General features: G+C 61.0%; 2 protein-coding genes across 2 annotated transcripts in view; both read left to right on the forward strand.

Moving 5' to 3' along the window:
* The window catches only part of LOC138090318 (immunoglobulin-like and fibronectin type III domain-containing protein 1), a 53,855-nt gene extending 50,653 nt beyond the window's left edge, over window positions 1-3,202 (forward strand). The window contains exons 26-27 of the mRNA XM_068985805.1: window positions 588-685; window positions 2,902-3,202. Coding sequence (XP_068841906.1) covers window positions 588-685; window positions 2,902-3,202 — 399 coding nt within the window. The remainder of the gene's footprint in view (window positions 1-587; window positions 686-2,901) is intronic.
* A 12,615-nt stretch (window positions 3,203-15,817) lies between these two features.
* The window catches only part of PKP1 (plakophilin 1), a 37,823-nt gene continuing 26,263 nt past the window's right edge, over window positions 15,818-27,377 (forward strand). Inside the window, exons 1-2 of the mRNA XM_068986487.1 lie at window positions 15,818-16,019; window positions 25,242-25,348. Of these exons, the coding sequence (XP_068842588.1) occupies window positions 15,818-16,019; window positions 25,242-25,348 (309 nt within the window). The remainder of the gene's footprint in view (window positions 16,020-25,241; window positions 25,349-27,377) is intronic.

Raw genomic sequence — 27,377 nt, forward strand, 5'->3', positions numbered from 1 at the left:
CAGCCTCACCCAAGACTTGGGTGGCTTCCTAAAGTGTGCCTTTTAAAAGGGGCATTCAGATGGTTCCCATGCTCTCTAGTTTAAAGACCACTGGCCAGGACTTCCCTGGTGGTCCAGGGCTTAGGGCTCCGAGTTTCCAACGCAGGGGGCCTGTGTTCGATCCCTGTTTGAGGAACTAAGATCTTGCGTGCTGCACAGTGCAGCCAAAAAATAAAACAATAAATACAATAAAATTAGATTGTTATATTAAAAAAATAAGATCACGGGCCAGAACAGAGGCCTGGTGGGCGAGATGTCATCAGCTCGAGGAGTGTGTGGAACCCGTCTTCCCAAGGCCAGGGCTGTGCCCAGGAGATTCACTCTTCCCTCTGGTGCAAGACCTCCTTGTGGGCAGCCAGGCACCTCTGGGAGAAGCCTGGGGGCAGCAGCTCCAGGGAGCCCCAGGGCAGGGAGACTAATGCTCCTCCACCCCTTGGCACCCCCGCCAGGGCTGTTCCCTTAGGACAGAGGCTCTCGAGAGGGGAGGGCCCAGCAGGCATCTGGTTCCTGGTTCCCCTGGCACTGTGACCACCCACCCCTGGGTCCAGCGTGACTCACAGTCCACAGTTTCATCCACGGAGAAGCGTCTACAGGAGCTGTCTGGGAGCGAGTGGGCACCAGCTGGCAGCCAGAGGGCTGTGATCGGGTGAGCCGGACCAAGTGGGGTCAGCCGTTTGGGGGGGCTCTGTCACAGCTGTGTTGTTCCCCGTGGATCCAGCCCCTCCTCTGACAGAACAGCCCGTTCTCAGTTATCACAGGGCCCAAACAGGAGGGCCAGGCCAGGCCCCGGAATCAGGGTCTGGGGATCCCTTCCCTCCTCCCCTCTCTCCCCTGGGCCTGCCTCACCCTTGGTCCCTGCACCCCGGTTCTCTGCCTGCCAGGCAGCGAGGTTGACAGGTGGGTCCCCAGCACCCAAAGCACCCCTGCCCCACTTTCAGGCTTCCTCTGCTTGGACCAGCCCACCACCGGTGAACAGGCTCTGGGACCCCTGGGGATTGAGGAGGGGGTCATTGTCCCACAAGCAGGAGCAGGACGCTCCAAGAGCCCCAACCCATGTGCGACCCAGGGGGGCCCCAGGCTCTGCCGCCCCGCCGCCATCTCCAAACGCCCCCCAGTCCGTGTCTGTGCCAAGCTCTCCTGCCCAGAGAAGGCAGCGCCGGGCAGAGCAGCCCAGACACCAGCAGTCCTCCGGGCGCCAGCCCCCTCTTGCCCCCCAGGTTCTGTGGGAGGCGGCAGCGGGTTCCCACACCTCCCCTCCCGGGGTCTGGCTGTCTCTCCTTCTCCCTTCAGGTCCCCTGTGATTGGACGGATGCAGGAGGCTTCCTGCCCACGTAGAAGAGGATGATGCAGAGATGCTCCTGACCGACAGGAGGAAGAGGACGGCCCTCCCGAGACCTGCGCCAGAGGTGTGAGGGGCCTGCCCTCCTCTCCCACTAGCTGGCTCTAGGCTGGAGGAGGGAAGAAGCCTTCCATTAAGGGTGGGGATGCCCAGGGACCGGTGGCGGTCCCCATGCAGGAGCCTCCTTCCCTTCCCAGCGTCCTGTACAGGCCCCTTAGGAAAGCCCAGCGGTCCCCTTGGGGCCCCATCCACCCGGGACAGGGCAGTAGATGGGGAGTCTGGAGAGGAGGCGGTCCTGGGCACCCACCTCCCCCAACCACCCCCTCCCCCTCCTCCCCTCCCCCATCCCTCCACCCCTTCCCCCTCCCCCCTCCCCCCATGCCTCCAGGGCCTCCCCTGCCCCTCCTCCCCAAGCTGCAGGTGGGGCTGAGAGTGCTGACTGGCAGGTCCGAGGAGGCTGCGGGGGCACACCCAGGTTGGGACAGAGTGTGTGTCACGACCAGGGCTGGGCCTCTTCAGGGCCAGGAGGGCTGGGGTGGGAGATGGCGCTGTGCCCCCAGGAGCAGCCCCAGGGCCTCGCCTTGATGCGGCATGGGGCCTGCAAACCCAGGGCAAGGGCAGACCCCACTACCCACCACCAGGAAGGTGCCCTCGGGCAATCCTGGGGCGGCAGGAGCAGCCGTGACGCGGAGTTTCGATGCTGAGTTCATCACTCACCAGAGACTGAGGGACAAGGAGGGATTGTTGAGAACCGGCCTCCCTCGACCTCCCGTGGTGGGGCGCTCATTTCCTGCTTGGGTTCTGCACCGTCATCAGAATCAGAAAGGGGCTCATGCCTTCCTGGGGTCGGGTCTGGACAATAAGGTAGCTCACCTTACTTTTTTTTGCATATTTAGCTGTATTATGTAAACACCGCACGTCTGCAAACCTAAAGCTCCGCACCCAGAAACAGACACCCGAGTGTGGTCAGAGAGCCCCTCCCGAGCGCGGGGCGGGCATTTGGGCGGGTTGGGCGGGCGGGCCGTGCCGAGCCCCTCCACAGGGGCCCGTCTCTGGCCCGCAGCCAGCTCTGCTCTGCACAGCCGGTGGGGTGAGTAATGCCTGTCCCACTGTCAGACCCAAGCTGATGGGAGAAGCAAGAGTCAGCACAAACAGCAATTAGGGTAATCGTTTTGTTGAGAGAGTTCGCAGATTTCACCGCACGGGTGAGGGCATCTTCACGGGCAGCCTGGGGAGGAGGCCGCAGGGCCATCACGGCGGCCACTCCGGGCCCGCGGAGGGAGCAGGGTGATGCAAGGCGGGGTGGGGAAATGGGGCGCCCCGCTGGGGGTCTCTGAGCTTGCCCCCAACACTCACGGGGGCTGCTTTGCCATGGAGACTGATCGTGAACTCTGAGCACCTCCAGGCAGAGGGCTGTCTCCCAAGGGAAACGCTCTCCCTCCCACCCCCGCCTCCCCAGGCCCCTCGCAGGCTCCCCAATTGCTTCCAAGAGGTTCGACGCACTCAGGGGGCCCTGCCTCCAGGACACCAGGGATAGCAGAGCTGCTGGGACTTCGGGGCACCCCGGGGGCTGTCACCTGGCAGCTGGACTCCAGAGTGAGATTTCGGCCGCGGCAGCTCCCCGGCTGTGCCCTCCACAAAGGGGACTGGGCTCGAGAGGGGCTGGCGGCCAGGCCCCTGCTCTGTGGCCCTGCCCAGAGCCATCTTGCTCTGCTTAATCCTCATAACAAGCCTGCCAGGGGGGTGCTGTGGCCCCCACTTCACAGGGTTACCCACGGGGCCCTGCTGAGGGAAGCCTTTGTCTCCCACACGGAGGAGTCCTGATCACACTGCCGCGGGCTTCTAAAGACACACACATGTGCTCTGGACGTTGCAGCCAACAATCTCTCACACCAGGAACCTGTCTCTTCTTCAAGCAGCGCCCCGGGAGGGCGGTGCCCGGGGGACCACAGTGTTGGCCGTAGCCCGTCCGGCGGCCTGTCCTGAGAGCCGTCAGTCTAAGCACCTGCACCATCTGAAATGCAGAGCCCCGGGTGTTCCCCAGACCTGCGTCATAAGGAGACTCCCAGGGCGTTCGACGCACGTTCAGATTTGAGAAGCTCTGACTTAGGGCAGAGCTTATATGGTAAACAGTTTCCAAACTAGAAATGATTATACCGATATACAGATATCTCTATTGCAATCCATATCACTTTCTCCATTATTCCCAAATCTGCGTTATGTCTGTTTCTTTTAGCTGAAGGGGAAAATTTAAATGATGAAAAGTTGCATAATCCAGGTAGGGGACTAGAAAAAGAAAAACTCAGACCTTTGTGGTATTTCTCCAGTGACTCAGAAAGTGTGAAAGTGTTAGTGGCTCAGTTGTGTCCGATTCTCTGCTACCCCATGGACTGTAGCCCACCAGGCTCCTTCATTCCACAGGCCAAGAGACACAATGAAGCCCAGAGACACAGTGACTCGTCCACAGTCACACGGGGGCCTGGCCAGGCAGCTGGGGGGCAAGGACCCCCAGGCCAGGGCTCTTTCCCCCTGGAAACCCATCCTCCTTTCTCCCACCACGTCCCATTGCTTATTAAACTAAGCTGGTCGAGCCCAATCTGACATCTCTGAGCAGTTCCAGCAAATCGTGTAGGGATTTCTGAAAAAAGAAAGACTGCACTTCCTGTTGAAGGCTGGTAGACCATCCCTCCCTGAGGATGGACCTTCGGGACCAAGGACTTGGCCGGTGTCGTGAACCAGTGACTGAACCGGAGCCCTGCTCTGGTTCCCCTCCCAGGCACACGCCTCAGTTTACCCGCATGAAAGAAGGCATCATGCCTCCCAGGGCGCGTGAGGCTGCGTAAGCTCTCAGGGTGACCGCCCCCTCGGAGACAGGGCCCCATTGTGTTTCCCCGTTGGGCTTAATTGCGGCCGCATCCCCTCGCTGCTTGAAGACATCCCATTAAGTGGGGTGCATGAAGCCACAGGCCTGGGGAGGGGGCGGCAGGGGCGGGGTGTGGAGACTGACTTCCCGCAGAGGTGTAGCTGGCCTCGTAAATTCCTGTGAATTCCTCCCGGGGAGGTGACTCCCTGGCTAATTTTCCCAGAGCTCTTGGAGCACATTCTTTTCTGGGGACGAGTGAAACCAAAGCCGGCTGGCAGAGGGGAGAGAGGCAGGCGGTGGGCAGGTGCTGGGCAGGAGCAGCGGGCCTGTGTGGGGTGCCAGGCCACGGGGCCGCACCATGCCGGGGCCCCCTCCCCTGGTCGAGGTCTTACGCCGTGCTGTCCCCCAGCCTTGGGTCTCACACCCTCACCGCGTCAGGCTCCCCTGGGGCTGGCCAGGAGGCCAACAGCTCAGGCCAGGTGACCGAGAGCGTTCGGGGTTTGAGTCTGTTTCCCAGGGCAGCCGCACACGTTGGCACCCATCCGATGTCTTCACACCCACAGGGTCCCATCTCATGGTCTAGGGGCTCTGCGGGAGAGCCCAGCCCGTGGAATGGCCTCCGGGGCCCAGATGTCCTCAGCGCTGGTGGCACGGCCACTCCTGCTGCTGACTCTATGCCCTTCTTCCCTGGCTCCATCGCTCTCTGCCTCCTCCAAGAAGGACACTGGTCATGGGCTTCAGGCACACCCGCAGCCCAGGGTGACCTCATCTCCAGATCCTTCGCTTGACTGTATCTGCAAGGACCCCTTCCCAACAAGGTCCCTTCCCCAGGTTTTGGGGGCAGGATATGGACACATCCTTTGGGGGGTGCCCCAGTGCCCCCATGATGACTGTGCTCTCCAGCAGCTCAGTCCACCCCAGACTGTCCTGTGCTGTCTTGGGGGTGGGTGTGGAGGGAAGTCCCCCACTGAGGGCTGCAGGGATGACCTCACAGGCTCAGCTCGGCCACTGAGTCCCACAGTCGTTCTGAGCCCTGGCTGCACAGTGGGGGCGCTAACGGGGCGACACTTTTCTTGGGAGGGAAACGGATGGGCAGATGCCAGACCACTCTGGAGACTGAAGACCTGGACAGACAGGAAGCAGGGTCACGAAGCCTTGTGCAAAAACCAGAGGTGAGCCACGCCAGGGAGTGCTCCCTCCCCCAGGACATCCCCTCTCAGGGCTCCTTGCGTGGACCGCACACTTGCCTCCCACCGCCCTCGGCCCCCAGCGGCCCGTTCCCAAAAGGCCGCGAATTTTACCACCACGGCACTGTGCCCACCCTCCCCAGCCCAAGGTCTGAGCTGAGGGCAGTGAGGTGGGCAGGTGTGTCTGGCTTCAGCAGAGTTCAAAGTCACCAGTTCCCAGGCCAGCAGGGTGGGGGCAGAATCCTCCGTGACAAGCCGCCCTGGCCTCCTGGGGGCAGAAGGCCAGCATGGGTGGCCCTGCAGGGCGAGGAGAGGCCCCCCGGCCCCTCCAGAGCTTAGGGGCCAGCGCAGGGCCAGGGCTGCAGATGGCGGCATCAGAGGACCCCCCGTTTCTCTCCGGCTCCTGTACAAATGGGCCCGGTCCAGCACACCCCAAGCAGGGCCTCTGGGATGACAGTACCTCCTGGAAGGTGGGAGGAGGGCAGTTGGGCAGAGCGGTGCCCAAACAGGCCACTGGCCACAGGATGTCCTAACAGAACACACCGATGGGACATCTGAGCACTGCTTTACCGGGCCTTGTCTCAGGGATGCTGGTGACGCGGATGCCTCACCGTGCGCTGGGGAAGGCAAGCTGTCCAGCTCAGGATGCTGTGGGGAGGGGGTGCCTGCGGGTGGGGGGTGAGGGCAGGGTGTGATGGAGCTGAGTTGGGAGGAGGAGCAGGGCAGAGGGGCCACAAATCACACCCCTGTGGCCCCCAACGCAGGCAGGGTCAGCAGGAGACGGCAGACCTTTGGGAGCAGCCTGAAGCCCAGCGCCCACAGGGCCCAGGAGCCAGGGCACCTGGCCTGCTGGCTGTCTGGACTCCTGCTAAGAAAGCACTGGGTGGGCTCCCAGCCAAGGCGGGGGTTGAGGGGGGTCGATGAAGACAGGGCTCCGCCCCCAGCGGGACTTAGCCCAGCCCCACTGGTGCCCATCTGCGGCTGGCAAGCTGCCAGGAAGCAGCTCAGAGCAGAAACACCGTGGGGTGCCAGCTGGCCTGGGTGTGGCCCCTGTCTGGGGCGCGGACAGGTGACTCATCCTATTACCAGGAGGCTGTGAGGGCTGGGGCAGGTGACTGTGGGACCCAGGGGAGCACAGAGCCCGAGGCGAGGCGGGGGGTGGCTCATACCTCAGCCCTGCCAGCTCCCGGCTCCCACGGCCTCCAAATACCAGGACGCTCCCAGCAAGGCCTGGTCTCAGTCTCCCTGCGGTTTCACCAGTCGGCCCGCCCCCCACTGTCCCCCAAAGGGAGCCGCGGCCCAGCCTCTGGGGTGCAGGAGGCCTGTGTGAGGCGGGGTCCCATCGTTTCTGCCCTCAGATGTCTCCTCTGACGGATCCAGGGCTTGAGCAGATGGTCTCCGAGACCCCCTTCACCGGTGACGTTCTGAGGTCTCCAAAGTCAATGACGCCAGAGTCAGGACCACAGAGGACGGTCCTGGCCGGGAGGGGGAGGGGAGAGGATGCAGGGGGGAGGGGCCAGGCCAGGCCTCAAAGCCTGGGAGGGGCAGCAGTGGCCGGCAGTGCAGGGGGCTCTGGGGGGGGAGGGTGGACAGGAGGCCTCAGGGAGGAGGGAAGGATGCTCCGCTTATCATTAAGCTCCTGCAGGGCACCTGGCACGGGGCTAGACGGGTGGTAAACATTTTATACGTGTTTATGGTTACAAGAAGCCTGTGAGCTGGGTGTGACTAACCTAACAAAGGAGGAAACTGAGGCAGGGAGGTCAAGCGGCTGGTTCAAGGTCACACAGCTAGTAGTGGCTGCATTGTTCCCCAGGCCGCCTCCTGGGGACCCCCTGGAGCCTGTGCTCCGGGGTCTTCAGTCCTGCAGGGAGCCATGTGCCCCTGCCCTCTCCCCCCCCGCCCCCACCCCGATCCTGAGGCCCAGGCCCCGCCCGGACCCCAGTCCTGTCACAGGTTTGCAAAACAGCAGCGCTGGCCCGGGGCGGGCGCTGGGTTTGGCCGCGTGGGTAGGACAGAACTGGAATTTTGGGTTGGCAGCGGGGCGGGGCGGAGCAGATCCCGATCCCGCGCTGACAGCAGCCAGTTGGGCGGGGCCGGCCGCCGCTGTTATTCATCACCCGCCCAGCCCCCAGCCCGGACACCGCCATCCAACCCCCCCGGCGCCCCGCCCCGCACCCCCCCCCCCACCCAGGGAGACCAGAGCGGCAGCTCCCGGAGAGTCCCGGGTGTCGGGGGCCGCGTGCACAGCCCGGCCTGGGCCCTGAGCCGGACCCGCCCAGACTCGCCGGCTCCGCAGGCCCCCGCTCCCCGCCCCACTCGGCCGGAGCTGGCCCCCGGCCCCTGCTGGTGGCATGGATCAAGGGGCACAGCCGCCCCCGGGTCCCGCGCGGCCTCGGGGACCGGGTCCCGGGTCACGTGCTCCCGTCGTCCAACCAGGACCCCCGCGAGGGGCTTGGGGCGTGGCCTCTGCCGCTCCACGTCCCCCTCGAGGGCGGACTCTCCAGGCGCGATGGCCTGGGACGACAGGGCTGCGGGCACCCACACCTAGGGTGGCATGAGGTCACACCAGGACTGAAGTCCAGGGTCTGTCCAGTCCTACCCTGGTCCCCCGAGCGCAGCAGGGGTCCAGAACCCTGCGAGGGGCCACCACAGAGTTCATTCGTTCAGATCCTTGGGAGGACACTTCCTTAGACTGGTCTTCCCCAAGATGACCTGGAAGGGCAGAGGGGCAGGGCACTCTGACTTCCCGGGGCGGGCTTCTCTCAGGAGGTGTGCAGAGAGGGTCCCTGCGCTCCCTGGAGGCGGAGAGGAGGGCTGGGGCCGCGTGCCTCCTGGGGGTACCCCCGCCAGCAGGTGGTGAGAGGAATAGGAAGGTGCTGGGAGAAGCCAGCCTTTAGGAAATCGAAGGCTGGGCCTCCATTGTCCCAGAGACCTGGCCCCAGAGCAGGCAGGTGCACTGGGTGACACAGCAAGGATTTTCTGAGCATGCAGTGTGTGCCGGTGTGAGCAGCGGGGAGAGAAAGGACGCTCTCAGCCCTCCCTCAGGCTCATACAGTGCCAGGGGCTGCCAGGTAGGTGCCAGGCACACAGCCCCCTGGAGGGGGCACTGAATTCACTTGTTTTGGGGGAATTCCTGGGCAAACAGGGCTGATTAGCTGACAGGTGGCAGGAGGCGGCTGTGGAGCGACTCGTCCCTCCTGCTTCAGGTCCCTCAGTGGCCTTTCAACCCTCTTAGAACAAATCCAAGCCCCAGACAGAAGCCTAGAGAGGCCGGCAAGGTCTCGTGCTGGTGGCCCCCGGGCCCGTCGTCATCTTAGTCTCTCGGCTGTGTCTGACGCTGTGACCTCGTGGTATTCTCTGGGTAAGAATACTGGAGTGGATAGCCATTCCCTTCTCCAGGACATCTTCCTGACCCAGGGATAGAACTTGGGTCTCCTGCATTGCAGGCAGATTCCTTACCTTCTGAGCTAAAGTGCTATTAATAACTGCACTCATGCATTGAGGCATTTGAAATGTGGCCGCTTTGTCTGAGGCACTGAATTTTTTTTTTTTTTACTTCATTTAGTATTTTTTAATTAAAAACATTTTAATTGAAATATAGTTGATTTACAATGTTGTGTTAGTTTCAGATGTACAGCAAAGTGATTCAGCTATACATATGTGTGTATATATACAGATGCTTTTTCAGATTCTTTTCCCACATAGATTATCACAGAATATTGACTATCCAGCAGAAGGAAGGATGCTGAAGCTGAAGCTCCAGTACTTTGGCGTCCTCATGTGACGAGTTGACTCATTGGAAAAGACTCTGATGCTGGGAGGGATTGGGGGCAGGAGGAGAAGGGGACGACCGAGGATGAGATGGCTGGATGGCATCACTGACTCGATGGACGCGAGTCTGAGTGAACTCCGGGAGTTGGTGACGGACAGGGAGGCCTGGCGTGCTGCAGTCCATGGGGTCGCAAAGAGTGGACACGACTGAGCGACTGGACTGAACGGCACTGAGCAGAATAGAGCTGGCTATGGACCTGTGCTGTAGACCTGGCGACACTGTCTAGCGCCCTGAGCTAGACCGCACTCGCTTCTCACTTATCTGTTTTATGGATAGTAGTATCAGTTCAGTCGTGTCCGACTCTTTGCGACCCCATGGACTGCAGAACGCCAGGCTTCCCTGTCCATCACCAACTCCAGGAGTTTACCCAAACTCATGTCCATCAAGTTGGTGATGCCGTCCAACCATCTCACCCTCTGTCGTCCCCTTCTCCTCCTGCCTTCAATCTTTCCCAGCATCAGGGTCTTTTCCAATGAGTCAGCTTGTTGCAAAGTATTGGAGTTTCAGCTTCAGCATCAGTCCTTCCAGTGAACACCCAGGACTGATCTGCTTTAGGGTGAACTGGTTGGATCTCCTTGCAGTTCAAGGGACTCTCAAAAGTCTTCTCCAACACCAAGGTTCAAAAGCATCAGTTCTTCAGCGCTCAGCTTTCTTTATGGTCCAGCTCTCACATCCATACGTGACCACAGGAAAAACCGTAGCTTTGACTAGATGGACCTTTATCGGCAAAATGTTGTCTCTGCTTTTTAATATGCTGTCTAGGTTGGTCATAGCTTTTCTTCCAAGGAGCAAGCGCCTTTTAATTTCTTGGCTGCAGTCACCATCTGTGGTGATTTTGGAGCCCAAGAAAATAAAGTCTGTCACTATTTCCATTGTTCCCCCATCTATTTGCCATGAAATGATGGGACCAGATGCTATGATCTTAGTTTTTTGAATGCTGAGTTTTAAGCCAGCTTTTTCATTTCTTCGTTCACTTTCATCAAGAGGCTCTTTAGTTCCTCTTCACTTTCTGCCATAAGGGTGGTGTCATCTGCATATCTGAGGTTATTGGTATTTCTCCCGGCAATCTGGATTCCAGCTTGTGGATGATGTACTCTGCATATAAGTTAAATAAACAGGGTGACAATAAATAGCCTTGATTTCCCAATTTTAAACCAGTCTGTTGTTCCATGTCAGGTTCTAACTGCTGCTTCTTGACCTACATACAGATTTCTCAGGAGGCAGGTCAGGTGGTCTGGTACTGCTATCTCTTGAAGAATTTTCCACAGTTTGTTGTGCTTTACATAGTCAAAGGCTTTGGCATAGTCAATAAAGCAGAAGTAGATGTTTTTCTGGAACTCTTGCTTTTTCCAATGGATGATCCAGTGGATGTTGGCAAGTTGATTTCCGGTTCCTCTGCCTTTTCTAAATCCAGCTTGAACATCTCGAAGTTCACGATTCACATACAGATGAAGCCTGGCTTGGAGAATTTTGAGCATTACTTTACCAGCGTGTGAGATGAGTGCAATTGTGTGGTAGCTTGAGCATTCTTTGGCATTGCCTTTCTTTGGGATTGGAATGAGAACTGACCTTTTCCAGTCCTGTGGCCACTGCTGAGTTGTCCAAATTTGCTGGCATATTGAGGGCAGCACTTTCACAGCATCATCTTTCAGGATTTGAAACAGCTCAACTGGAATTCCATCACCTCCACTAGCTTTGTTTGTAGTGATGCTTCCGAAGGCCCACTTGACTTCACATTCCAGGATGTCTGGCTCTAGGTGAGTGATCACACCATAGTGATTATCTGGGTCTTGAAGATCTTTTTTGTACAGTTCTTCTGTGTATTCTTGCCACCTCTTCTTAATATCTTCTGCTTCTGTTAGGTCCAGACCATTTCTGTCCTTTCTCGAGCCCATCTTTGCATGAAATGTTCCCTTGGTATCTCTAATTTTCTTGAAGAGATCTCTAGTCTTTCCCATTCTACTGTTCTCCTTTGTTTCTTTGCACTGATCGCTGAGGAAAGCTTTCTCATCTCTCCTTGCGATTCTTCGGAGCTCTGCCCTCCCTGGGAGACCCGCAGGCATAGGAGCGCGAGTGTCTGTTAATTCCAGGCTCTTGTTTTACCCGCCCCTCGTTGTGCTGTAGCTGGAGCAGTCAGCACAGACACAGGGCACTCCCGTCACCATACAGAGCCGTGCGGGACCCCGCCTGCCTGTGCCCACCTGTGCGCATCTCCCCTACACACCCCGAGGCCACGCAGGTCTATGGGTCCTGAGGACATGGTCAGGTTTGTGGCCTTTACACCCATGGTTCACACGGCTGAGACCGATCGCCTGAGTGCCGGGCTCTGACCCTCCCAGACCACCTCAGAGGGTGAAGGCCACCCTTCACAGTGCTGTCCGCAGGCACTGGCCCGCAGTGCAGCCCTTCAGCCCCGGGACAGCTCACAGGACAGCCTGAGCAAGCTGCACACGGAGCGACAGCCACACAAAGACAGGGAGTGGGCACTGGGCACCAGGAGAGCGGGCAGGGCTGGGAGGGATGAGAGCGAGAGGAGGCTGTGAGAGGCTGGGGATGGCAGCGGGGTCCCCCGGGAAGGTTCTGTCTCCCGAGTTGGGGAACCCACTAGCTGACCAGGGACTCAGCTAGAGCAGCTGGGCAGGCGTCACGGGAGGCTCACGGCTGCCTGCAGCGGAGGGCGGGTGCGGGTGGACAAGGCAGGGGCCGGAGGCCTGGGCTGCACCAGGCGGGCCGTGCCTTCCAGCTCGGGGTCCACCTGGGAGCCGCCAGCTCTGGCTCCATCTGGGGTTCGAGTGGAGGTGGCCGCCTCACCCGGGGGACTGAAACAGGAGCCCCAGGGGCCTGCTCTCAGCCTCCACCCGGGCCAGGGCTCCAGACTGGATCGGCTACTGCTGCCTCCCCCGCCTCCAGGAGGTGAGCTGGATGCAGGGGAACTTGGTCTCTCTGAGCATCGTGTCCTAGGACAGGGCCTGCCAAGCGGGCGGTCCTCACGGAACACCGTCAAATGAAGGAACCCGTCGTCCACTTCTTGGTCACAAAGCTGCGAGCCTGAGCATTGGGAGTGGTGGACTCGGGGTCACAGGCGGCCTGCCGGGCAGGGAGAGGGTGAGACCCCCATTCGTACTCGTCATGGCGACATCTTTGAGGATGAAATCGACTCTTGTTTCCGAATCAAGTCAGAGTTAACTTCTTACAAGATGCTTTCTCCCTAGACCGCCCCACACCCTCACGACTCAAGTCACCCACACCCGCCAAGGTATCTTTACCATCTACAGGCATGCTCATCTCAGGGGCCGTCATGACCTCTGCTCTCTCCTTGGGGACCGTGGCCCTCTCAGCCTGTTTCTGAGCAGGGCCCCATGGGGCAGGGCTGGGGCAGGTGGAGAAGGGAGGTGATGGATGGCAAGAGCTGTGGCCTGAGACCAGTCTTCCAGCCAGAATAAGCCTCACCGTGGTCCCAGACCTGTGGCATGAGCCCTCTTCCTTTCTTCTTTTTAAAACTTCTGTTTATTCTCTTGGCTGCATGGAGTCTTGGTTGTGGCTCACGGGATTTCTAGTTGCAAACTCTTTGTTGAAGCTTGTGGGATCTAGTTCCCTGGTCAGGGATCAAACCCGGGGCCTCCTCCTTGGGAGCTCAGAGTCTTGTTCGCTGGACCACGGGGGAAGCCCTAGTCCCCTTCCTTTCTTTCTCCCAGGTGGAGGTCTGACTGGGTTCAGGTCTCTGCTGCACCACTGACTTCATGGTTCTGAGTGTGTTTTCTCATTGGCAAAGCCATATCTCCTGCAGGTTGGGGGGGCGGTGTGGGGAGATAAAATCGTGTCTGCAGCGTGGACGGGCTCCTGGCACCAGCCCGCCCTCCATCCACATCTGCGTCCACACTTCCTTTCTCCTTGATGTTGGAGGCAGGAGAGACAAGGTAACTGGTCCGGGCGTTAGGGTGATGGTGGGCTGGGGAGCTACCAAGTCTGCCTCCTCACTCCACAAATTTGGTGGGGAGGACAGAGGAGGGGACCAGTCCAGCACCATGAAGCGAACCTGGGACGCGGCTGGGGCTGGGTCCCCGAAGGCCTGGCTTTCATGCCATGTGATGGAACAGATGCTGTAAAAAGGCTGGTCCACGGAAGGCTTTCAGCGGCTGCTTGTCATGGGGACATCTCAAAGAGGCAGTGCCTCACTGTCCCCAGGTGCCCCAGGGCTGGGTCCAGGCTGCCTGTGCTCACCAGCCTGGCGACCGTGCCAAGCCTGTTTGCTCATCTGAAAAACGAAGATGATGGTGCTGGTACTCAGCTCATAGGAAGATCGTAAGGATTCAAACCAGGCTGTCCATGTAACGGCCCAGACCGTGCTGATTGGTGGGAGCACAGCGAATACTTGCTGTGGCTTTCAATGTATCACAATATTAATACCAAAATCATAGAGAAGCATCTAGAAAAACTTCATATCTGGAAGCGATTCTAAAGAGAATCAGTTTTGCCCTCCAGGGGCCTTTTGTAGCAATATGGGCTACTTCCATCACCCTCTTCAGGGACCTTTCTGCATCCTACAGGTAGCAAAACTCTCATTATTTAAAGATGTAATTAACATTTATTATGGCCAGCATATTAGGTTGTAGATGGTCCAAGTGTGTGATACAATGGACTCGTGTTTTTATATGTTGTTATGTGTTTACAGGACGATGGGGCACTTCTGTCATCAGTGTGCCCTGAACTTTAAGGCCCATTTTATAGGGCTTTTACAAGGAGGCTGGTCGTGTGGAAGGGAGAGCCAGGTTTGATGGGAATGGAGGCTTCGCCGTGTATTAACTGGTGACCAGGGGCAAGCTACTGTTCCCTGGGTCAGGGAACTGCAGAGGGTGGGCCCGATGATGGCCAGCCCCGACAGACTGAGGCTAGAAGTGGGATCTTACAGCTGGAAGCCATGGTCAAGGTCTGCAGGGGGGGACTTGGCCATCTGCGACCTATCGTTGGTCCCACCTCTGGCTCACTTGGCACTAAGTTCTTAGGGACCTAACCCTCAATTATCAAACTATTTCTATTGAAGCCATGACATGCTTTACGGTATTCTGCTCTGCACGTGGCTCCCAGGAATGCATTACGGAGAACAGCTGGGCTGCTGCGTGTAACACCCACGTCTCAGGCAGCCAGAGAGGGACCATCACGTGGGCCCTAAGACCGTCCTCGGGCTTCTCCATCCCTCCTCACAGCATCCCTACAAGCGCAGCTTCTGAGCGTCCCCTCTACAGCGCAGAAGGGCAAACTGAAAGGGAAGGACATGAGCTCTGAGTGCCAGCTACAAAGGAGAGCAGAGGCGACGGCTGGAGGAGCCCCTGGGCCTCACTGCAGCTCAGCACTGGATGTCCAGTGTGTCAGGAAGGGCACGACTGTGCTCAGGGCCTTTTGCTTAACGGGGAAAGGCAGCGTGCCTGCCTTTAGAAAGATTTCCATCCACATAAGTTTAAAATCTTCAGTTTCTGTTACACACCAGGTCTGAAGTCAAGGCTATAGGAACGAAGCGTCACTAGACATGTCCCCAGGGAGTGTGGGTGAGCGGGCGCAACTTCCCAGAGTAATAAATCCACCACCGGGTACTTTGAAAAGGCCAGGCAACCTTCCAGTTTGTCTGTAAGGATCTCAGCAGGATTCGAGTTACTTAGTTCATGTTACCTTAATTTACCTTAAGTTAGCCAGTCCTCATTCATCGGTTAAAACTGACTTTTATTGAGCCCCTAAGATGGGCCAGGAGCCCATTTTAGGATTTGAGTCCAGAGTTTCAGAGACATCCACTGTTCAACCAGTGTTGCCCTGGGGAACCCATGCCCGGGATGGGGGTGGGGGTGCTACCCGGTGGTTTTGCATCTCACGTCTCGCCCTGGGTGGGCTTCGGGCCCCCACCTCTTCCCTTCAGGTCGGAAGCTGTCTTAGCGCCGAGCCTTTGGACAGGGCTGTGCTTCTGCGTCAGCCTGGGAGCCCCCATCCACAGGGTTGGTCTCTGCCCTGACCCCTGGACGGAGGGAGACGGGCGTCGGGCTGTGCGGGGCGCCCCGTGGAGAAGGACTCTTTTCCTGGAGAGAAGTCTCCCGCGGCCCGAGCTGCGCGCACGCTTTACTCCTGAGCGCGCAGGACGGGGCCAGAGGGCGGCTCCCCGGAGGCGGCCTCGCCTCGGCAGGTCGCGGCCAGAGGGACGGGGACAAAGGGAGAGAAAGGAGGAAGCCGCCACGGTCCACGTTCGGGACTGGAAGCCCTGCCCCCGAGAGCGCCCGGCCCGCTTCGCGGCGCCCGGGGCTCCGGCGGAGCGGCCGCGGCGGGGAGGGGGCGGCGCGGGGCGGGGCGGTATATCCAGTCTGGCGGAGGGCGGGCCCTGCAGTGCCGGGCCCCGGACGGCGGGTGGAGGCGCCGGGAGCAGCCGAGAGCCGTCGCGCGCGCGGACCGTCGCTCTATGGGCACAGGGAGCCGCTGAGCGCGAGAAGAGCCCGCTCCCGCCGCCGCCCGCACCTCGCGCCGCTCGGCTCGCTCTCCAGGCCCGCGCCCCGCGCCCCGCGCCCCGCGCCCGCGCCGCCATGAACCACTCGCCGCTCAAGACCGCCTTGGCCTACGAGTGCTTCCAGGACCAGGACAACTCGACGCTGGCCCTGCCGTCCGACCAGAAGATGAAGACCGGCACGTCGGGCCGGCAGCGCGTGCAGGAGCAGGTGATGATGACCGTCAAGCGGCAGAAGTCCAAGTCCTCCCAGTCGTCCACCCTGAGTCACTCCAACCGAGGTAAAGGCCGGATGCCCGCGTGGCCGTTCGCCCCTCCCCGACGCGCCTCCCAGGTGGCAGGGCGAGGGGCGCGCGCGTCCCCATCCGGGGGCGCGGGGCAGGGTCCGCGCGGAGGGCTCCAGCGGGCGCGCCCTGCCTCCTGGTCCACCTTGGAGCCGCGGCCCTGACCGCTCAGCGGCGGACAGTCAGGGCCGACCTCGGGTCCAGGGATTCTCTTCCCCAGCCGGCTCCGGGGGTCTCTCCCCAGGCCGATCCTGCCCAGCTGCCCGTGGTCGAGCGTCCCTCACCCCTCCCGCCCCAACGTTCACGGACTTAGCTGTGGGGTCCCAGTCCGGGGCGGAGCGGGGCGCCCAGTGCCTGGCTGGGATGGGCGGGGAGTCACGGAGCCCGCCGAGAACCCGGGAGGGGCGCGCACTCCGGGAACGGGCCCAGGAGGCAGGCGCCCCTGTGATGGCGCCAGCGCCGGAGCCTCGCACCCGGAGGAGGCAGTGTGCTTCCCAGGTCGCCCCAGGGCAGCGCGGACCCTGGGGGCTGAGGCCGGAGAGGGGTACAGGACGCCCTTGCCCCGAGGCTGAGAGCAGCCCCCTCTCCCTGGGACTCACCTGCCCACTCAGCCAGTGTAGAAGTATGCCTCTTAGAGGCCAGAGGCAATTTGGTTGGAGGTCGAACCGCCCCTACCCCTGGCTGGGCCCTGGTGCTGGGCACTCCTTGATCTAGGCATGGGCCTGGCCAGCCCCTCCCTGCTGCACTGAGGTCCCCCAGCTGTTAGGGAAGGGCAGGAGAAAGGGGCAGGACCCTTGAAACTCAGGGAGGAAGGTCTGATACCTGACAGGCGCCTTAGTGGAAGTTCTAGACCAAAGACTTTCATACAGAGCATTTCCCAGTGAGAATTACATGTAAGCCAGCAGGTACCTTCTACTTAATTATTTGGTTAAGTTTGTGAAAGTCGGGTCAGTCGTGTGTGTGCAGCTGTTTGGGATCCCATGGACAGTAGCCCCCCAGGCTCCACTGTCCATGGAATTCTCCAGGCAATAATACTGGAGTCTGTTGCCATTTCTTTCTCCAGGGGATCTTCCCAACTCAGGGACTGAACCTGGGCCTTCTGCATTGCAGGCAGATTCTTTACTGTCTGAGCCATCAGGGAAGCCCAGTAGTTTAAGGCCAATAAGAAAGCTGCAGACTGTAAACCAGTACAGGTCAACCAAGGTTTATTTATTGGAAAAAAAAAAAAAAAAAAAAGAGGTATATTTTTCAAGTCAGGAGCTCATGAGAGAGTGGGGTAGATGAGAGTAGCAAAGAGGGGGACACAAAGGGGATGGACCCCCGCCCGTGGCCCACACTCACATGCACAAGGGTACGCAGACACACACACACCAGCTCTCTCTCTCTCACACACACAGCAGCTCTCTCTCTCTCTCTCTCTCTCACACACACACCAGCTCTCTCTCTCTCTCTCTCACACACACACACACCAGCTCTCGCTCTCTCTCTCTCTCTCTCACACACACACACACACGGCAGCTCACGATTTCTGCACCCGTGCCTCTTTCTCTCCCCTGACTGGCCCCAGGTAGGGCTGAGGCCGGGAAGATGGCTGGCAGAGGACTGCTCTGCGCCCAAGCCCGCACGCCGGTGGCTCTGCGCTCCTGCCCCGGCTCCTCTCCCGCCAGGCTCCCACTCAGAGTCGCAGCTTCCTTTTTGCTTGGTGCCTTTGCGGCTGCTTCCAGCCTTTTTTGGAAGTGGGACTGGAAAACAAGCGCCCCTTTCTGGGCACAGCGCAGTCGCTGCTCACGCCGGCTTCCTCTCTCCCTGGGGCAGGGCTCGCCGGTCCCTCCCCGCCCGCTCCTCCCTGGCCTGCGCTGGGGGCCGCAGCTCCGGAGAAGACAGCCAGCCAGTCGAGGTGCCCGATGCCCCCTCCCAGCCCCAACAGGGTGCCGGCTGGGCGCCCCGGCCTCCCTGTCTGTGGTGACATCCCCTCCCCTTCTTGCGCCTCCTCCCCGAGGTCCTCTGGGGGCGTCAGCAGGTGTGCGTGGACTCTGCCGATGGCCGGCGCGTCCCTCTCCGAGGGCTGACCTTGTAGGCGTGTCCCTTTTACCCTTGGCTTGGACCAGTTTCCCCAGCGGGCGCTGTAACTGGGCGAGGCCATCAGGCCACCTGGAGCTGGTGTTTCTGGTTTGTCTGGCTTTGTCTTAGGAGGGATGCCCTCCTTTTGCAAGCGCCGCCCAGGCGCCCCCTGTTTGCTCCGTGACCACCGCTGCCGGCTCTGGCCTCTCTTTGTCCCGTTGGTTTCACTCGGCGCATGTGCTCTGGTTCCCAGGACTGGTGACGGGGTCCCTGGGGGGACCACATGCCAGGCCGTCCCCCTCCGCCCCAGGACAGACTCGGTTCTCCTTCTGTTTCCCACGACAGGAGAGCAGGCTTCTGTGGGGTCTTTGATTCTCCCGGCCCCCGTCCTGGCTCCAGCCCCTCAAGGCTGCTCTCCACCTGGTCCGTGACGGGCCTGGAGCCGTGGAGGATGGTGAAAGGGGCCCGTGGAAGGGGTCTGGTGCAGACGCCATGCCCTCCCCCAAAACCTGGGCCCAGACAGATGCCCTGCCCAGCCAGGCAGTCCCCATGGAGGGAGGGGCTCTGTGGGGCCTGGAGATCCTGCAGGAGGAATCTGCTCGGAACCTGCCCCCCGTCTTTTCCTGAAGGGGCTCTGGGGTGTGGCTACCCTTTCTTCCTGATGGTGCCCGTGGGCAAAGGGTGTAAGCCCAGGTGGGAAGCAGGCGGAACCTGGGGAGGTGGCAGCCCAGTGGGAGATGGGGGCTGGAAAATGTGACCCCCTTGAGGGGGAGTCCATGTGGGGCGGATTGTGCAGGAAGGGGCTGGCGCACTGTCGTCCCGCCCCAGAGAAGGCCCGGCTGTGCTCACGCCCTTCACACTCCGCTCGGAGCTCTGCTGAAAGCTGGCCAAGCCTACTCAGACTCAAACCCAAACCTGCTACCACCACCTCGCCCACACACACACGCGCGCACGCGCACGTGCACACACACACCTGCACGTACACACTCGCGCGCACACACACACATGCTGGAGCCCATTCCCTTCTGCACACCACTCCTCACTCCAGGTAGTACTGACCTGCCGCTCTGCCCACTGCCCTGAGACACGTCATTACCAGCTGGGGGTCCCATCTGCACCCTCCTCTGCAGCACGGGCAGAGGTGGGGGGTGCGCGGGGCAGGTGTCCTCTCCCCGAGACCCTGCTGGCGGAGGCTCGCACCCAGGGGGAGGGGTGGCACGGTCCCATCTAGGGCCGCGCTGGCCGGCTCTTGGGCTTGCGTGGGCCGTGTCTCAGCCCGAGGCTGCGCCCAGGGCAGGGGTCTGATCTCCGCTCTCTGGGAAGGTGTCCTGTCCCAGGTACGGGCCGGGCTCAGGCTCTGCTGGGCTTCTCCCTCGGGACCAGTGCCGAGGGACGAGGAGGGCAGGGTGTCTGTGGCGGCCTGTCCCAGAGCAGTGTCCTGATTAAACCTCGCGGGAGCCAGTGCTCCTTTCTTCACAACACCCCTTGGCTTGGAGCTGAGGATTTAGCAAGCATTTCCACCGGCCTGTTACAACACATGCAGAAACGCCGAGTAGTCCGGCTGTTCCACGGCACACACGTCCCAGCTTCCTGCTGCTTTGCTAAGCTCATTGATAAAGCTTAAAAAAACAAATAAAACAAACTCCTCTCCCCACGCACCAAACTCTCTGTATCAATACACCAGTGGCTCCGGGTTTAAAACTCTGGGAGCTGCCTCTGCTACAGGGCATGACTCCTAGAAGGTGTGTGATGTTTGAACAAAACAAAATGAGAGTGTTTCCCGGGAGTGGAAGGTAGCCTCGTGCAAGGCTCTTTATTGGCCGCACCCCTGAGGCACACATGTGTTCGCACAGGTGTCCTCACACACCCGCACACCCACCCCGCCTCCCAGCTCGTGCAGCCCCAGGAGGCATGAGCGCTCTCTGGAGCTGTTGCCAGCTGCTGTGTGACCTCAGGCCAGCCCTGCCTCTCTCTGGGTCCATGCAGCCATAAGAGGTGGGGCGTGATCACCCCCAGATGTTTCACTGGAAGCAGATTGCTTGTCTCGCTGCCTCTACAGACCGTTTCCGCAAACCACCTGCCGCGGCAAAAGGCCGCTCCTCACAAGACACAGCCCTCCCGGTCTCCCTCCAGGAAGATCGGACCCACTGAAACACCATCTCCCAGTGCACAGTGCTCTCAGCCGTGGCCACACGCTGGCAGCGCCTGGGGGTTTTAAAGAATGCGCGTGCCCGGGCGCCACCCTGGAAGCTGTGCTTCAGTTACTGTGGGGATAGTGTGGGCAGATGGGCTTCAACAGTTCAAGAAGCCTTGTTCGTGTCCCCGCCCTGCCTCAGACAGAGACCCAGTGTGGGGACCACCCCATCGCATGCACACACGCACACGCACATGCACACGCACACACACGCGCACACATACACACGCATGCACACGCACACGCGCACACATACACACACATACACACGCACGCACATGCACGCGCACGCACACACACGCACACGCACACACGCACGCACGCACACGCGCACACACACACGCACACACAAATGGCACCCAGCACAGCAGTAGCTGGGGACAGTCGTTTACTCTGGAACCCCCCTCGGGGTTAGCCCTGCCCAGCCCCGCCCCCTGTGCCAGCCCTGCCCTTGGCTCAACCCTCAGGCTCAGCGGTGGCCGCGCACAGATCATCAGAAGGAGAAGCAGGTTCAGAGCTGGTTTGAGCAGGCCCCGGCCGGCCCTCGGGAGTCACGTGTGCTGGCGAGGGATGGGGGAGACAGGGATGTGGCGGCCCAGGCCGCTCTGGTGTCTGTTCCTACACGTGCGCAGGGACGGGCAAGACTGTGCCAGGTTGGCTGTGGGGCTGGGCAGAACGCCCCCGTCCAGGGCCGGGTGGCACATCCGGAGCTCCCTGCTGGCCTGGGCGAGGGCGGAACATCTCCTGCGATGTCCAGGGGTGGGAGGGCAGGCGCCGGGCTGCCGGACGGTCTAGGCGCCCAGGCGTCTCCCGTGCCATCTCCTGACAATCCTTACTCTCTCACTGAAGTCCCTGTTACTGTGGGCCCCGCTCTGCTGGGCACCCCTGATGGGAGGGATTTAGGGGGTGAAGCAAAGGCGTTTCGGGGCCAAAAGGTAGCGGGTGTCCTTTCTCAAGCTTTTGTGCTGAGGAATCGACGTAAGCGCAAGAGCAGCCGGAAGACGCCCTCATGGGGCATCAGAGGCGCCCCTCTCTGAGGGCCGGCGGCTTGTGGGAGTGGGGTGTAGGGGCTGGGGAGGGGGGTGGGCTCTGCCCTGGAGCAGCCTCCTCCAGGTGGGGTCTGGTCCTGGTGTTGGCGTGGGTGGGGGCCTCCCCCCACACACACACATGCACAAACACACACACACACACAGACACATGCACACACACACAAACACACATGCACACACATGCACACACGTACACACACACGCACACACACACACACGAGGAGCCCACAGCATGGAGTGCGTCCAGCAGGTGGCCGAGTGCTGACCGGCTCCATGGGAGGCCCGAGCTCCCGGGTCTTCCCCAGGAGGAGCTGGCCGTGGTCCGGTTGGGGGAGCGGGCGGGGCCCGCCAAGAGGAGAGCAGGAATGTTTCAGGTGTGGCGGGTGTGGCCACGGAAAGCTTGGAGGTGGAAGGATGAGTCACCCCGGGTGGGTCCGCCTGCCCGGTGTGGGAAGAGCCCTGGGCATCCTGACGAGGGCTCCCCGGTGACCCGGGGCAAGTCGCCCCCTGTGCGGCCCGAGGGGAGGGCCCCAGGTGCTGTCTTCTGTGGCATGGGTCTCCCCTGATCGCTGACCCAAATGAGGCTTCTGTGCGGGCAGAGCAGCCGATGATGCTGACCCCACGGGGAAGGCAGACCTTTGCCCTTTGACCCCAGACTTCTGGGGTGGGCAGACACCTCGTGGCAGACGCATGTTGGACAGAGAGGCCCACGGCCCTTCCTGAGAGGACTGTGGGTGCCGTGCTCCCCGGGAGGTGGGCTGAATGTGGAGTGAGCGGTGCTGGGACCCTTCTTCCCACCCCTGTCCAGGGCTATGGCCGTGGGCATTCTGGCTGCAGTCTCTCCCCAGTTCAGGGACCAACCAGGTGCCTCTCTGGGTGAGGGGGGACCTGGCCGAGTGGAGGGAAGGACCCCAGTGCCCTGCTGCAGGTGTGGGCTGGGCAGGGGGCGCCATACCTCACTATGCCCAGCACCAAGAGGACGGCACCCTGGGGTGCAGGGGCCAGGTGGGGGTCATCGTGGAAGGCTTCCTAGGAGTGGTGTCCAGAAAGGTCAAGGGGCCGGTGGGGAAGCCATCAGAGCTGTCCCATCACTCTCAGGAAGAAGCCCCATGTTCTTCCTGCTGCGCTCGACTCAGAGGGTGGTGCTCACCAACCAGACCCCCGAGTCAGGAGAGGGGGCCTTGCTTCTGCTGTGGGAGCAGTGCTCACAAACGGCTCCCCTCCCGCCTGCACCCCTTCGAGCATCTGGCACACGGCAAGCTGTGACTGCAAGTGTGTGAGGTCTCTGCACTCCCCTCCCTCGAAACCGCAGCCCACAAGCGGCTGCCTTCTGCCAGAGAAGCAGTGGTGGCCGGTGTGATGGCAGCCTCGTTCTCACAAGGAGGCCAAGCCAGGCAGCTCACAGTGGGAGTCAGGAAGTCTGACCCCCCGTGGCAGGTGATCTTGGGAAGGTGCCTTCAGGAGCTGCCTGGAAGGGCCTGGAGACCTTGGTCCAACCAGAAGTGAGAGCTGCCACCCACACCTGTCACCACCGCAGTCCCCTGGGTCACAGGGACTGGCCTTGGCTGATAGGGTGCCCCAGAGCCACGGCAGAGAACCACCCCCCTGTCATGTGGAAGGAAGTAAGAGGGAGGCGGGCAGGTGCAGGCATTGGGGAAGAGATGCTTCAGCTGGTGACCGACAAGACAAGTGACATCACTGCTGACTGCCTCCCTCTCGAGCAGGGCGGGGGTCCCGTGGGAGCCTGCCCTCTGTGGGGCCTCCTGGGGATGCCTGTCCCAGGACCCCGTGTCTGTCTTCAGCCCAGATTTCCATCCAAAGTGGCTGGCTGGCCCACACCCGCCCCTGGGTGAGGAGTTCCTGCCCTGTGGGACCCTGGTCTGTCCTCCCCCCCCCACCCAGAAGGGCTGTGGGAGTGGGCTGGACAGAGGGGAGGTGGGCAGCATGCCGGCTGTCAGCTGCCTCCCCTGGGTGTCCATGCCTGCAAGATTGCCCCCAGACTCCTCCTGACGAAGGTCGCCTTTCAGAGGGACGGCTTCCTGAGAAGGGAAGAGATGCAGCCGCCTGGTCATCAGGGAGCTTGGAGTGAGTCAGAGCCTCAGGGGAGCCCCTTCGGGAGTCAGGCCTGGGCCCAGGGCACCCTGCAACGGGCACACCTCTGGAGGGACCCTGAGGCTGGCAGCCAAGCAGATGATGATGAAGCCTTTGGTGCCCAAGGCTTCCTTGCTGAAGCCTGTCTCTAGAGACAAGAAGGCCGGCTTCCCTCAATGCCATGAGGCGAGAGTCGTTATGGTCACACAGCCATGGGACCTGGAGGTGCAGAGAGGCCACCCCTTCTTTCTCCAGAAGAGGAAGGCCAGGCCCAGGGCAAGTGCGTGCCAAGTCTCTTTACTCGTGCCCAACTCTTTGTGACCCCATGGACTGTAGCCCCCCAGGCTCCTCTGTCCGTGGGCTCTCCAGGTGAGAGTACTGAAGCGTGCTCAGTATGCTTCACCTCCTCCCCAGGTCCTGAAGTCCTGCCCCAGAGGGCCTTCCCCGCCCAGGGACCGAACCTGCGTCCCCTGCGCACCCCGCACTGGCAGGCGGGTTCTTTACCCCTGAGCCACCTGGGGAGCCCCCACCGAGGCCCAGAGCCAGGCCCAGTTTCAACACCTGTAGGCTGCAGGGCAGGGGTCTCTGCCACGGCCAGTGACCCCAGCCGCCCTCCATGGTGGGGGCCTGGGGAATCAAGGGCAGGGTCCCTCCTACGAGCTGTTGGGGTCACCTGGCTCTAGGCAGAGGAGGCGGCCTGAGGCGGGGACTCCAGGCACGTTGCAAAGCTGCCCCTGCTCTGTGTTCTTTCCCAGCTCGGGGGCTCAGTGCCCACCCCTGGAGGTGTGGGGGTCTGTGGGGCCCAGAGCCCGGTGGGGAGCGGACTGAGCCAGACCCTGCCCCTGGAGCTGAGCTCGGGCCCTCGGCCGGGACCCGCCTTCCCCAGGGCTGTCACTTAATGAGGTTGTGGGGCCAGCCTCGCTCCCGATGCCCTGGCCGTCGAGCCACAGCTCCTGGTCCAGGAAATGGGGCGCCAGATGGGATGCGGCCCGGGGTCCGGACCCAGGACAGCCTCTCAGGTGGAGCTTGGTCCCAGGTTTTGAGCTTGGGTTCATTGACGGTTACAATTCTGCGTCTGCAGCCGAGGCTTAGCACAAGGCGCAGCGTGAGCGGAGCCCCGGCTAGGTCACCGTCAGCTTCCAGGGCTGCGGGCAGAGCCTGGCTGTCCTGAGGGCAACCCCCGCCGTCCGGTGAAGGGGGCATGTCTCCAGGCCGCCCTCTGCAAGCCGAAGCCACCCTGCCCCTAATAATCATGATGGGACCCTGTCATCTGTGGGCCCACACGCTCTGGGAAAACAGTAATTACTCCTTCCTGGTCCTTTGAGGTTGGTGGCTGCTCCCCCTTTGGCGGCGGGGGTGCCTGGGAGAGGAAGGAGGCCCCTCGCTCCACCTGGGTCGGGAACCAGAGTCCGCTGGGCGTGGGCCGCATCCTCGGGTGCTGCCCCGTAGCCCTGAGTGCAGCCTCTGGGCCCAGCATGTCCACCTCCTGGCTGTTTCCCCTGAGCAGGAAGGCGTTTCTCGTGGAGCGAGGGGTCCTGCTTCCCTGGACCGGGGCGGCAGGGGCCCGAGGCCCCCCAGGCCAGCTCCTGACCTGTTGGTGCCAGCCCACCACAGGTAGACCCTGGAAGAGGGCTGGCTGCCCGGGGCCCTGAGAGCTGAGCCCGCAGCTGTGTGGCTGTGCAGGAGGCTGGCTGAGGGGGAGAGGCGGGGACAGGGCTGCTCCCTGTCCTCCTGGTCTCCTCTGCGGGCACTGACGCCCCGGGGGACGAGGCCTGGGGGCAGTGCAGGGCTGGCACCGTCCTAACCCCTGTCCTTGTCCCCAAGGCTCCATGTACGACAGCCTGGCCGACAACTACAACAGCTACGGGACCAGCAGCCGGAGCAGCTTCTACTCCAAGTTCCAGGCGGGGAACGGCTCGTGGGGCTACCCGGTAAGGAGCCGCTTCCTGGGCGCTTGCGGGCACAGTCCCTGGCTTGAGCAGGAGAAAGTGTCCTGGCTGCTGAGAAGGGGGTGGGGGGCAGCATCTCTGACCGGTCCGTTTGCTTGGCCATTATCTCACATGTTGTGCTATCGCAGCCTCCTTCAGGGCAGAGTGGGTATTTCTAAATGTATCAAATGAGAGCATTTTAGAAAAGGCATAAAGAAAACATAATTTTTTTAAAGTCCATTTTATCCTATGTTCGATTTACTCATGGATCTGAAAGAAGTTTGAATTCTTGTGGTCCAGTCATGGGCATATTTAGATGTTTGTAGAAAAAGCCCCAGGGCCCCCCTCTCCTCAATGTGTGCTGATGACCAAGGACGGGACTCTGGAGGTCCCCTGAGGCTGGGGGTGGGGGCGTCCTCAGCGGCAGCAGCTCTGGAGTAAGAGGGTGTGTGCCAGGGCGCAGCGTGGCTTGAGTTTGTAAGCTGGACAGACCCACGTTCAGATTCTGGCTGTGCTGCTACTGGGTCTGTGGCCTTGGGCGAGAGCCTTCTGTGCCCTAGTCTCTCCACATGTAGGATGGGTCTGACAGAGTCCACCTCTGGGTTGTCATCAGGACTAAATGAAACAACATGCGTTAAAAAACCTGAGCTTGATTAGCACAACGAGACTGTCCTCGATGCCTTCATTCTGGCTTGTCACCGTCCTTCTCTAGCCTCACTCTCTGTGCCCATCACCCATTACTGGGCAAATACCTCTCTAGCCCTAACTCCACGCCAAGCACCGAACCAGATGCTCTGGTTCAGCCACACAAGCCCGTACAGGAGGCGTCTTCTACTCCAAATCGCGGTGCTGGGTTAGGTGACGCCCAGGTTTTCGCCCAGTCTGCAGATTCCATGACTTTATTTTTGCTAACGCCTACATCAGCCTGCACTGCCCAGGAGCTCTGCGAGGCCCCTGAGGCCTGTGCAGCGGGGCCAGCTTCCCAGGGGACACTGGGCTCTGTGCCCTGGGGCTCGGGCTTCGGCAGCTCTGGCTCTGAGCCCACGTTGCTCACAAACGTCACCCTGATCGTCCAGGTCCCGGGCAAGAGAGAGGTGGGTGGCCGACAGGTTACATGCTCTTTGTCATCCCCTTGATTCCTTCCTCCTTCAGTTCTCACTGAGGCTCCTTAGGGAGGACTGGGCTTCCCTGGTAGCTCAGGCAGGGGGCTTGCCTTTCTTGCATGTCACAGCTTTACCCAGGTTTGCTATGCATTCATCTGCCCTCCTTTTTCAGATTCTTGATGTCAGTTGATAACACCAGTGCCAATACCTGCTGAATACCGTGAGCCCAGCAGGTTGGTGGTTCAGGCACAGATGTGAGCAAAGGGCTGTAGACGCGTAGACTGATGACCCAGCAGAATCTGGAGATGGCTTACAATGGCACGGAGAGGGTGAGGAGAGAGGAGGGCAGGTCCCTGGACAGGACCGGCGGTGAGGATGAGTAAGCTGCTGACTGGGCAGTTGCTGTCTGTCTTCATGGCGGTGCGTTGCCCAATCGGAACCCGGGCGCTGTGGTTCTGGATCAGTGCCGGCACTCCCCTCCGTGGATGCTTCACCTGCCCTGGGGCGGGGGTCCGTCCCCCGGGCTGCACCGTCAGGTGGGCCGGGAGTGGTTGTCTCAGCGGACCTTTGGACAGGGCTACGGGGAGCTCTTCCCGAGGGCTTGCTCCCAGAGCCTCAGTGTGTCAGGGCTGAGCGTTTCTCCTGCCCACTGAGCCCGTCCCCCTGCCCCAACCCTCGCGGTGCCTGCCTGCTGACACCTGGTGAGAACCCCTCCCTCCCGGGCCTCGCTCCTTCTCCACTGGCGGGACTTCAGACGTGACTCAGGGCCGGCGCTGTCGGGGCACGTCCTGGCTCTGCTCCGTTTAGGAGGCTTCTGGGAACAGCGCACAGCTGCGCACACACGGGGATTTGGCGGCGGGAGGGGTGGCGGGTGGGGGCGGTGTGTGTGTGGAAGAACTGATGCTGGAGCCAGCACATGTCAGCCAGGA

Source organism: Capricornis sumatraensis, chromosome 14 (genome assembly GCF_032405125.1).
Source record: "Capricornis sumatraensis isolate serow.1 chromosome 14, serow.2, whole genome shotgun sequence".
Classification (NCBI taxonomy): Eukaryota; Metazoa; Chordata; class Mammalia; order Artiodactyla; family Bovidae; genus Capricornis; species Capricornis sumatraensis.